We start from the raw sequence: 12,891 nt of genomic DNA, 5'->3' as shown, positions 1-12,891 counted from the left end.
CTGGGTACTACTGTAACCTCAGCAAGTCTGGCCGCTTTGGTTCAGCACGCAGCAAAGCCGCTTTTGGAGCAACAATTCACGTTTCTGAGGTTTTGATTCTATCTTTTCGTTTTGGCAAGCTTGTAAGTATCAAGGATAGGTGTATGCCGAATGCCCAAAGGATACCTTTTTTTGGCTATTAATACATGATGAGTCCATACTTTTCAATGGGAACGTGGACAGTGGAAAATCAAAGTAACAAAGTACTTGCTCTTGAATCAGACACACCAACTACCCTGATCCTCTCTGAACTACAGTTGGTACGACGACGGAAACTATTAATTAGGGCAAGCCGTGACAATGACTCTGCATCGACCGGAGCCAGTCGCCATTGTAGGCAGTGGCTGTCGTTTCCCTGGCGGTTCCACTTCACCCTCATGCTTGTGGCAGCTTCTCGAGAACCCGCGTGACATACGCAAGGAGATCCCCCTGGATCGATTTAACATCCAAGGATACTATCATCCGGATGCCGCCCATCACGGCACTACGAATGTCCGCTATGCATACCTGCTCGACGAGGATGTGCGTGCTTTCGATGCCGGCTTCTTCAACATCAACCGCAAGGAGGCAGACTCGATCGACCCACAGCAGCGCATGCTCATGGAGACCGTCTACGAGGCCCTCGACTCGGGCGGCCACACTATCGAGAAACTGCGCGGCAGTGACACGGCTGTTTATGTCGGTGTCATGGGCCTTGATTACGAGGGCATCCTGATGCGGGATGTGGACGATATACCCACGTACACTGCCACTGGCATCTCGCGGGCTATCCTTTCTAATCGTATTTCTTACTTTTTCGATTGGCACGGCCCGAGCCTGACCATTGACACCGCTTGTTCGTCCAGCTTAATTGCTGTCCACCAGGGTGTTCAGGCTCTTCGTACTGGCGAGTCCCGACTAGCCGTGGCATGTGGAACGACTGCAATTCTAGGGCCAGGTACAAGCCTCCTCAGCTGCCCCATAAACCAGCTTTCGAACGTTGTGTGACTTGAGCTTCAGCTAATGATTGGTTGACAATCGCCGTGTTAGACCCGTTTATGACGGAGAATAGGTTGAACATGCTGTCTCCCGATGGCCGCTCCCGCAGTAAGTGCCTATGTTTAACTCTTGGGTCTGATTTGTCAGACACTTAATGTAATTGTTGCAGTAGTGCATGTATCTGTTCATTGCAAACTGGCTGACAACGAATGGACCAGTGTGGGATGCCGACGCCAACGGGTACGCGCGTGGCGAGGGCGTTGCCGTCGTGATCTTGAAGCGGCTTAGCGATGCCATTGCTGATGGCGATCGCATCGAGTGTCTGATCCGTGAGACGGGAAGCAACCAGGACGGACACTCGACAGGCCTGACGGTCCCGAGCTCGGAAGCGCAGACGGCACTGATACAACAAACGTACGCCAAGGCTGGGCTGGATCCTCGCAATGTCAACGACCGCCCTCAGTTCTTTGAGGCCCATGGGACGGGAACGCGAGCCGGAGACCCTCGTGAGGCTGAAGCGATCCAGCGATGCTTTGGTCCAGCTGCAGACACAGGAAGAAGTATATCTTTCACTCCTAATGAGACTAATATCGACAATGAACATCCTCTCTACGTGGGATCTATCAAAACCGTCATTGGTCACACTGAGGGTGCTGCAGGACTTGCCGGTCTGATCAAAGGGTCTCTTGCCATCCAACACGGCTTGATTCCTGCCAATTTGCTGTTCGGTAGCCTAAATCCTGACATCGAGCCTTTCTATCACGGCCTCCACGTTCCGACTAGCACCCAGGCTTGGCCTGCATTGGCTGATGGTGTCCCTCGACGGGTCAGTGTCAATAGCTTTGGTACGTGGATGACTTATCTTTCCTCAGTTGTTGTATTTTACTTCTTTCAATTTTCATCTCGTCATCAAACACTAAATGAATGTCCTTGATTCAGGCTTCGGTGGTGCCAACGCTCATGCCATCCTGGAAAGCTATCAGCCTTCAACGGCTAGAATCAGCAAGTCTCTACGCCTTGAGGAACCAATCACCGCCCCTTTCACCCCGTTTACCTTTTCTGCAGCATCAGAAGGCAGTCTCTTCCAGCTACTGGAATCATACTCGGACTATCTCAAGGCGCACCCAGACATCAACCTCGGCGACCTCGCCTGGACTTTGCAGACATGCAAGTCAGCTCTCAATGTCAAGATGACCTTCGCAGCCAGGAGTGTCGAGAAGCTCGTCTCCAAACTGGACGACGTGGTCCTGAAGATGAAGGATAACGACAAGAACATCCACAGTTTCCGCTCCCCTCCCAAGACACCTCGCATCCTCGGAGTGTTCACCGGCCAAGGCGCGCAATGGGCAGGCATGGGAGGCTGTCTGATCCGCTCATCAGCCTTTGTCCGCGCCAAACTCCAAGACCTCGAGGAGTCGCTCACCAACCTACCTGTGGCGGATCGTCCTACATGGCGCCTGCAAGACGAGATTCTGGCCGGCCAAGAGACCTCGCGGATCGGCAAGGCTGAACTGTCACAGCCACTCTGCACAGCCGTACAGCTGGTGCTTGTTGACCTCCTACGAGAGGCTGGAATTACTTTTGAGGCGGTCGTGGGCCATTCTTCTGGTGAGATTGCGGCTGCGTACGCTGCAGGGTTCATCACGGCCCACGATGCTATCCGCATTGCCTATTACCGAGGCATGCACGCCCACCGTGCAGAGGATCCCCAAGGCTCTGGGCAGAAAGGCGCCATGCTGGCCGTGGGGACCTCGCTTGAGGATGCGCGCGACCTGGTTGAGCTTCCTGCTTTCAGGGGACGTATCACTGTTGCGGCGCATAACTCGTCTGCTAGTGTTACGCTTTCCGGCAATGTCGACGCTGTTATTCATGCCAAGAAAGTGTTTGACGAAGAGAAGAAGTTCGCAAGAATGCTCAAAGTCGATACAGCATACCATTCTCATCATATGATCCCTTGTGGAGACGCCTACATCAAGTCACTCCAGGCCTGCAACATTCAACTGTTGAATCGAGAAGGACCCGGATCGTGCGCCTGGTATTCCAGCGTAGTCCCAGGAAACGACCCAATGCAAACCACAGAATCTCTAAAGGACGTGTATTGGAGAGACAACATGATCCAACCAGTTCTATTTGCAGATGCCATCAAGACGGCCGCTTCCGAGAAGATCAATTTCGCACTCGAGGTCGGTCCTCATCCTGCTTTACGAGGTCCGGCGAGCCAGAACATCATGGAAGTCCGGCAGCCAGTTGCCTACAGCGGCGTCCTGGGCCGTGACACCAATGACATCGAGGCCTTTGCAGATGCGTTGGGTTTTGTATGGGCGCAGCTTGGATCCGGATCTGTCGATTTCCGGGCCTACGAAGACCTCATGTCCGACGGCCCACCTCCCAAATATGTCGCCGGGCTTCCCATGTACCCGTGGAACCACGAGCAGAAGCACTGGCATGAATCTCGTCAGTCCAAAGCGATACGATGTAGGTCTGAGCCCTTCCACAGCCTCCTCGGCATCGCAACCGCAGACACGACCAACAATGACCGGCGTTGGAAGAACCTCTTGAAGGCATCTGAAGTTCCTTGGCTGGACGGACATAGGCTGGAAGGTCAGATGATTTTCCCCGCTGCAGGGTATATTGCCATGGCTCTGGAGGCCGCCAGAAGCCTGGCTGGGGATAGAGATGTCAAGCTCTTTGAGATTCGTGACCTTGTGATTAGCAAGGCCGTGTCTTTCGAGGACGACGCCAACTTCAGTGTCGAGACTCTTGTCACGCTGTCCACAGTCACTACAGCCGCGGGAAAACAACAAGAGCAGAGCCAGACTGCGAACTTCTCCTGTCACGCAGGCGCCCGAAATGGGCCTTCGCATTTGGACCTCGTGGCGACTGGCTCGGTGCTGATCGTGTACAACACTCCGTCTCCCGCTATCCTGACCTCGACACCGCTGGAAACATCCACAATGAACAGCATCGACACGGAGGACTTTTATTCCTCCATTCACAAGATCGGCTACGATTATACTGGACCTTTTAGAGCCATGTCAGAGATCAGACGCAAGCTGGACCAGGCATCGGCTCTCGTGTCGACTTACACAGGCCTCCCGGCCGAGAACGATAATCATGACGATGTTCATGTGCGCGAGCTTCTGGTACACCCTTCGTGGCTCGACGTGGCCATCCAAAGCGTCCTCGCAGCCGGCGCCCACCCTGAAGACGAAAGTTTCAGGACCTTGTCGGTGCCCACGCTGATCGGACGCATCCGTGTGAACCCAGCGCTATGTGCTGCTTTGCCCAATTCGCCGACCTTGTTACCCGTTTGTGCCAGTATACACAGAGAACAACAGAACAACGGGGGCAGTCAAGGTTTCAGTGCCAGCATCGACGTCTTCAGCCAAGATGGTCAGCAGACGCTTATACAGGCCGAGGACCTGACCATGAAGCCTTTATACTCGGCCACCTCCAAGGACGATCGCTGCCCATTCACGTATGTTAAATGGGATGTTGAATGGCCCGATGCCACGTCTATTACGATCAATGAACAACCAAATGCGGTGGACAAGGAGATTGCAGTTCTCTGCGAAAGGATGTCGTGGTTTTACCTTCGAAAGTGGAATGCAGAAATTCTCGCCGAGGAATGGGCCAGAGGGCAAGCGCAGCATCATCGTCTCCGGGCTTACATGGACCACGCTCTGGCAGCCATAGCCCGTGGAGAACATCCTGTGCTGAAGGAAGAATGGGCCCATGATACCTTTGAGGATCTTGAGCCCTTGATTCAAAGGTATGAATACAAATTGGTTTGACCTGTTTCCAAGTAAAAACACTAATATGACCCTATTGAAAAGGCATATGGATTCTGTCGATGTGAGAGTCATTAAGGCGACTGGAGAGAACCTTCGAGCCGTGATAAGGGGGGAAACGACCATGGTGGAGCACCTGAATGACATGAGAACCGAGTTGTATATTACCGGACTTGGGTTCGGTAAATATAGTGAGTATGCGGCTGCCATGGTGAAACAGCTCGTACATCGATATCCGCAAGCCAAAATACTCGAACTTGGTAAGTTCACTATCTCCAGCCTTCTTCATTTATATTGTCATAAACCCTCTCAGACTATCTAGAAACCCATGGCTGAGAATCAATGTCCTTTTTACAGGTGCTGGAAGCGGTGGCACTACCAGAGAGGTCTTGCAAGCCATTGGCGACGCTTTCGCATCCTACACTTTTACCGATATATCGGATGGCTTCCTAGACGACTTCGAGAAGACCAAGGACGCATTCAAATCCCAGAGCCACAAGATGTCATTCAAGTTCCTGGACATCGAAAAGTCGCCTGCCACCCAAGGTTTCGAACACCACTCCTACGACATTGTCATCGCCGCCAACATTGTGCACGCCACCTCGTCCTGCCAGCGATCTCTGGAGAATGCACGAAAACTCCTGAAGCCAGGAGGTTACCTTATACTGGTCGAGATCACACAACCCACGGTACTGCGAACTACCAACATGGCCGCCGGTCTCCCAGGGTGGTGGAACGCAAAGGATGGTCGTGAGAACGGCCCGCTGGTCACGCCTGGTGCGTGGCATAATATCCTGCGCAAAGCTGGATTTTCTGGTGCTGATGCCCTCACGCCGCCCATCGACAACCTAACCTGGCCGTTCTCTGTCATTGTTTCGCAGGCTGTGAACGATCAGGTCGACTTTCTAAGACGACCCCTGACAGCGCCCTCGCCCCAGCACTTGCACTTTGAGGAAATTGTTATCCTCGGAACCGGGTCTGTCGAGACCTCGATGATTGCAGAGGAGGCGGCAGAGTTCCTGAGGCGCTTCTGTAACAAGGTGACCATTCTCGACGGCCTACCTACCGAGTCAGACGCCCTCTCTCCGATGAACACTCTAATTAGTCTTGTCGACCTTGACGAGCCCGTGTTCAAGAACCTGACCCAGCGGAGATGGGACGGCCTCAAACGTGTCTACGAGGCCGCCAAAAACCTCGTATGGGTTACTCGTGGTGCCCACGATGCAGAGCCATACCACATGGCCAGCATTGGTGTTGGGCGTGCCCTGCGCCCCGAGATACCATATCTGGCCCTTACTTTCCTCGACCTTGTAGGCTCGAGCCAGAATGCCTCCAAGGTCATTGCAGAGTGTATGCTCCGCCAATGTGCCTTGGATTCGTTGCCGGCATCGGCCTCGGGTCTGCTCTGGTCTGTCGAGCCAGAGTATGTTGTGGAAAACGGGCATCTGATGGTTCCTCGCCTAGTGGCCAACCACGACCAGAATGACAGGTTCAACGCTCAAGTGCGGCCCGTCACCAAGACCGTGTCACCGTCTCGCTCTGCCATCTGCATCTCCGAGTCTGGTGAATGGCCACCTGCCTTGCAAGAAGACATCCTTCCTCCAGTGCGAGGCTGCCAAGGCGTTGTTCAAATGGAGCAGTCCATTTTGGTTGCACTCAACGTCTCTCTCAACGAAGTCTTCTTGTACCCAATCATTGGGATGGACGAGACCACAGGGACTCGAGTGCTTGCTCTGTCCAGCAACATAGCTTCTCGGGTCGTACCGGTTGCGGCCGTACCTATCGAGCATCACAGCTCGAAGTCTTCCGGCAGCATCTTGTTGCCAGTCACTGCTGAACTCCTGGCGGCATCTCTCCTTGCTACGTTGCCCTCGAACAGCAGTCTCCTGGTTCATGAGCCATCCACAATTCCATTCTTGGCCAACGCATTGACAAGACAAGCAACAGAAAAAGCCGTCCACGTCCAATTCAGTACCTCATCGACAGGAAACGGAGCAAACGACAACCTGCATTGCATAGAGATAGATGCATGGACACCTAAGCATCTCCTACAGAAGAAACTCCCTACCCGAGTAACGCATTTTCTGGATCTCACCACCAACGCTGAATTCAACGCCGTCAGTCTCAGCCTGGGCCGCGCCCTGCCGTCATCCTGCAGGTACCTTGATCCTTCTGATCTTTTCAGTCATGAACGTCGCCGTCCAGTATCATACGACGAGGCCGAATTGGTAATTTTGCTGGAGGCTGCTCTATCCCGCGGAGGGGCATATACCAATCAACAATTCGATACCACCTCGTCGAGTTTGGTTGTACCACTGGCTCAAATCAGCCAAATCAAAGAACCCATGACCATAATCGACTGGAGGGCCAGCCAACATGTGACTCTGCAAATCACACCGATCGATGCCAGGCGGCTCTTCTCCAGGCATAAGACATATATCCTTGTGGGACTGACGGGACAGATTGGACAGTCCCTGTGCGAATGGATGGCGCGGAACGGTGCAGGATGTATCTGCTTGACGAGTCGTCGTCCCAACGTGAGCGAGCAGTGGCTGGAGTCATTCAAAGCACTCGGCACTGTCGTCAAAATCCTGACCATGTTAGTTCCCCATCAACTGTCCCAAAATCAAGCTTGTATACTGATCCGACCATGATGACTGGCAGGGACGTCACAAATCGACAGGCAGTACAAAGATGCATAGACGAGATCAGAGCCACCTGCCCACCCATCGCAGGTGTAGCGAACGGAGCCATGGTCCTCAGCGACGTCCTCCTCGCCGACATGTCCCTAGATCAGATGCAACAGGTCCTCCAGCCCAAGATTGATGGAAGCAACCACCTCGCCGACATCTTCAGCGACAACAACGACGACAGCAACCGCCTCGACTTCTTCGTCATGTTCTCGTCCCTCTCTGCCGTGATCGGTAACCCGGGCCAGTCCAACTACGCCGCGGCCAATGTATACATGCAGAGCCTGGCCAGACAGAGACGCAAGCGCGGCCTGGCTGCGTCGACCTTTGACATTGGCCGCGTGGTGGGCATCGGCTATGTCGAGCGCGCCGACCCAATCGTCAAGGAGCAGCTGGTCAGGCAAAAGTACCTGCCCATATCGGAGAGCGATTTCCATCATTTCTTTGCCGAGACAATCCTGGCGAGCAGGCCGGATGTGGATGCCCTGTCTCCTGTGCTTACGACAGCTGTGTTCTCTGCTATTGTTGACGAGTATAGACCTCGGTGGGCTGAGGATCCTCGGTTTTCACACTGCATTCGAAATAGTTCGCAGAGCGTGCAGACACAACAGGATGATAAGAGCAATAACCTCCCGGTCTTCGAGCAGCTTGAGAGCGCCAAGAACATGGAGGAAGCATTAGGAATCCTAAAAGGTATGTCGTGCTGAAGAGATTGAACGAGATATCGAGGGTGTGACCATTTTAGGCATCTGCTAATTTCACATCGATCATAATCAATACAGCGGCAATCGTCAACAAGCTGAGGATCATACTTCAAATCACAGACCGCGATATTGACGAAAACGATCCCCTGATAGATCACGGGATCGACTCCTTGGTCGCCGTCGAGGTGCGGTCCTGGTTCGTCAAGGAACTAAAAGTCGACCTGCCAGTCCTCAAGATCCTAGGAGGCGCATCCATCTCCGACCTCAGCGAATACGCCTTGGAAAATCTCCCCGAGGCGGTTCTAGCGAACCTGGGCAAAGAAGGCAACGCACAACCTTCAGTCGAGAAACCCCTCCTTCCGACCGCCACCGCTCCCGCCGCGGTGTCATCCAAGTCAGGCGACGAGACGCCCGATTCCACAAATGAGTCTTCCGAGTCCACATCTGAGAGGTTGCCGTCTGAGAATATTTCAACGGACATCTCCTCCGCAGCCTCGTCTTCCCTGCTCGATATCTCTGAGACGAAAGCTGTGCAGCCTCCGCTCAGGTTCTTGAAGAGCGAGCCAGTGTCCTTTGCGCAGTCTCGGTTCTGGTTCCTCAGAATGTTGATCCAGGACCAGACGACTTTCACTGTGGGCTTGTGCTACAAGGTAACTGGAAATCTGCGCGTCGGTGATCTGGAGAGGGCTGTTGCCTCTGTTGGCTCTAGACACGAGACACTCCGTACGGCCTTTGTCGGCAGCGAGACGGAGAGAGACGTAGCCTATCAAAAGATCATGGAATCTTCCAGGTTGAGGTTGGAGCACGTCAAGATCAACAGTGTGGAAGATGTCGCTGCCGAATATGCAAAGATCAAGGTGCACGAGTTCGCCATTGAGCGCGGCGAAGTCATGCGCATGATGCTGATGTCGCTCGACCCATCAACACATTATCTCCTCATGAGTTACCACCACATCATCCTAGACGGAATCAGCGTCACCATTTTCCTGCAGGATCTGGAAAAGGCATACAAGCACATGACGCTCGGTCCCCCGCCGACTCAAATCACGACCCTATCCAAAGCACAGCACGAAGCCTACAAGTCTGGTAACATGAATGAAGCCCTGGGATACTGGCGCGGTGTCTTTTCAGACGAACCACCAGTCCTACCACTGCTTCCCATGGCCAAGGTCGCATCCCGGATGCCTATGGACGGGTACAACACGAGCCAGGTCCATCTTCGTCTCGATGCCGACCTGGCTGCCCGTGTGAGAAAGGCATCTAAGGCTCAGCGATGCACTCCCTTCCATCTGTACCTGGCTGTCTTCAAATGCATGCTCTTCAAGTTCACTGAGGCGCAGGACCTGACAGTGGGCATTGCCGACGCCGGCCGTGGTAGCGATGCCATGGGCACGATCGGTCTGCTCCTCAACCTGCTTCCGTTGCGATTTCGCCGAAAACGGACTGGATCGGGGCAACAGCGGTTCTCTGAAGCAGTCACCGAGGCGCGCGACACGTCCTATGCAGCGCTTGCTTCAAGTGTGCCATTCGACGTTCTACTGAAGGAACTCAATGTACCCCGGTCTTCTCAGTACAGCCCCTTTTTCCAGGCCTTCTTCGATTATCGGCAAGGCACGACAGACAAGCATGCTTTCGATACCTGCCAGTTCGAAATGCAAGACGCCTCCCTTGGGCGGACTGCGTACGACATTACGTTGGATATCAACGAGAGCTCTGCAGGCACCATCCTTGCCATCAGGACGCAGACGAGGTTGTATGATCAAGCCGCTACGGACCTATTGTTGAATACTTACATTGGGCTCCTTGACATGCTCTCTGGAAACGTCTCTCAGCCGTGGGAGAGTGTTCCTCTTTTCGGAGCCAAACAACTGACACGCGCAGTCGAATTGGGACGGGGTGAGTCTCAACTTTGTTCTCCCCTTCATAATATCAACATTGGCACTGATTAAATGAGTCTCACAGGTCCGAATTTGGTGTCTGACTGGCCCGAAACTCTCCCTCATCGCATTGACGAGATCACTGAAGTCAATAGAAGCAAAACAGCCATCATGGACGGCTATGGGAATTCTCTGACATACCTAGACCTGAGCCAGCGCAACGAAGCCATTGCAGAGGCACTAATCCAGGCCGGTATGGGCAGTGGCTCCAGGGTTCTTGTCTTCCAGAAAGCCGCTGCGGACTGGGTGTGCTCCATGCTCGCAATCATGCGCATTGGGGGCATCTATGTCCCTTTAGATCTACGCAGCCCTCTGCCACGGCTAGCACGCATCGCCCAAAACTGCCAGCCCAGTGGCATCCTGGTGGACGCTACCACAGCTGACGACGCGACACAGCTAGGTGTCCCTGCTGCTCAGATCATAGACGTCGGTAACATAGCCACGAAGCCGATGGCACGCGTGCCAAACTGTGCACGAGGCAATTCCACAGCGGCTATCCTGTCCACGAGCGGCTCGACAGCAACGCCCAAGGGTATACTCGTCAAGCACTCTGGTCTGCGGAATGAGATTGAAGGGTACACAAAAACCTGGAAACTTGGCGCCGTGCGGGTTCTGCAGCAGAGTGCTTTTAGCTTCAACCATTCTTCTGACCAGATGTACACGGGCTTGGTAAGCATTCTCCTGGATTCTCAGGCACAAACGAGGCAATAACAATACTGACCGATTTGCTTCGCAAGGTGAATGGCGGCATGGTATACATCGTACCATGGAGTAAGCGAGGCGACCCAATTGAGATCACCAATATTATGAAGCAGCACAATATTACATACACCAAAGCGACGCCGTCCGAATATTCGCTTTGGCTGCAGTACGGCGTCCAGAACCTCCGGCAGTGTTCCAGCTGGCGGTTCGCCTTTGGCGGAGGCGAGACGCTGACACATACTGTCCTGCGCGACGTTCAGGCCCTCGAGCTCCCACAGCTCCGACTATTCAACTCGTACGGCCCGACTGAGATCTCGATCTCCTCGCACAAGATGGAGGTCAACTACCGTAGTCAAACGCCAGAGGGGAGAATTGCCTGTGGATACTCATTGCCAAATTATGTAACTTACATTCTGGACGAGCAGCTCAGGCCTCTTCCGCCTGGTGTACCAGGAGAAGTCTTCATCGGCGGTGCAGGCGTTGCCGAGGGCTATCTCAATGAAGACGACCTCAACACCAAAGCATTCATTCCTGACCTGTACGCCGAGCGGCATCCTGGATACGCAACTAATGGCTGGACGCGCATGTACCGGACGGGGGATATCGGTCATCTTACCGAGGACGGCGCCCTGGTCTTCCACAACCGCGTGGCAGGGAGCACGCAAGTCAAAATTCGAGGCCTCCGCATAGATCTCAGCGATATCGAGAGCAACATCCTCTCAGCAAGCCGTGGCAAGCTGAAAGAAGCAGCGGTGACGCTTCGCGAGGACGATGTTCTGGTTGCACACGTCGTGTTTGCAACATCAGGCGAGCGTTCCGATACAGGTAGGGAGGAATTCTTGCACAACTTGCTCATCCGGCTCCCACTCCCCCAATACATGATCCCCGTGGTGGCAATCCCTCTCGAACGTCTTCCCTTGAGCAATCATTCGAAGGTAGACCGAAAAGCCATCCAGGAGCTACCACTCCCACAGCGGATGGGAAGCCTCGAGGGTAACGACGAGTTCGAGCTCACTGAGACCATGACCCAGCTCAGACAGGTGTGGGAAGATATTCTGGGAGATCGGTCTAAATTCATCATCACACCGACGACCAGCTTCTTCGCCGTTGGTGGCAACTCCCTCTTGATTGTACGCCTACAATCCCGCATCCGCGACTCGTTCCGGGTGGCGATCAACCTTATAGACCTTCTCGGGGCCAACACATTGGGCGAGATGGCACGTCAGATCGAGGAGAGCAGTGCTGTCGAAACCATTGACTGGGATAAGGAAACGGCACTTCCTGACCTGGATGCTCCACAGCAAATCGGCGTCCATGGATACGTCGCCCAGTCCATTCGTAGCCAACAGAAGACTGTGCTGGTCACCGGTGCCACGGGCTTTCTCGCAACACACGTCCTGCCGCAACTCACTGCAGATTCCAGCGTGAGCAAGATCTACTGCATCGCCGTGCGAGACACCTCGAAGCTCGCCGCCACAGGGTCCAAAGTCGTCTCTTATAACGGCGACCTCACGCTGCCCCGACTGGGCCTTTCAGAGCCAACTTTCACAGCCCTATCCAACGAGGTGGATGTGATACTTCATATGGGCGCTGCGCGGTCGTTCTGGGATAACTACCACACACTGCGGCCGACTAACACGAGCGCGACGAGGGAGCTCGTGCGACTAGCGGCTGCGCGGCGCATACCGATCCACTTCACATCGTCGGCCGGCGTGCTGGCACAGGCGCAAGGCAATATTCCTTGTAATGCTACTCCAGCCTCGGCAGCAGGCAATATTCCTCCCACTGACGGCTCAAACGGGTACGTAGCGAGCAAATGGGCCAGCGAGAGGATCCTCGAGCGCGCGGCTGAGGCGTGGGGCTTGCCTGTTTTGATCCACCGGTTCACGCCATCTGGGCGCACAACACCGCAGGACTTGATGCAGACAGTGCTCCATGAGGTCGTGCGGTTCGTGCATCTGTCCAAGCTAGTCCCAGATTTCGATGCTTGGGAGGGATGTATCGACATGATGCCGGCCGAGCAGGCCGCGAGTAGGCTGTCTGGTGCGGT

At 54.3% G+C, this 12,891-nt stretch overlaps 1 protein-coding gene across 1 annotated transcript; it reads left to right on the top strand.

Moving 5' to 3' along the window:
• Nucleotides 1–357: 357 nt before the first annotated feature.
• On the top strand, nucleotides 358–12,733 carry M406DRAFT_10616 (uncharacterized protein; the record flags this gene model as incomplete). Its single annotated transcript, XM_040915184.1, has 12 exons — nucleotides 358–976; nucleotides 1,069–1,125; nucleotides 1,236–1,862; nucleotides 1,957–4,789; nucleotides 4,854–5,068; nucleotides 5,166–6,966; nucleotides 7,111–7,407; nucleotides 7,473–8,191; nucleotides 8,281–10,098; nucleotides 10,165–10,808; nucleotides 10,877–11,750; nucleotides 11,790–12,733. Coding segments are annotated over 12 exons (11,448 nt in total), but the record flags the coding sequence as incomplete, so codon positions are not given.
• Between the last annotated feature and the right edge of the window lie 158 nt (nucleotides 12,734–12,891).

This window comes from Cryphonectria parasitica (assembly GCF_011745365.1).
Source record: "Cryphonectria parasitica EP155 unplaced genomic scaffold M406scaffold_2, whole genome shotgun sequence".
Taxonomy (NCBI): domain Eukaryota; kingdom Fungi; phylum Ascomycota; class Sordariomycetes; order Diaporthales; family Cryphonectriaceae; genus Cryphonectria; species Cryphonectria parasitica.
Note: the sequence above shows the minus strand (reverse complement) of the source record. Positions and strands in the feature narration are given on the sequence as shown.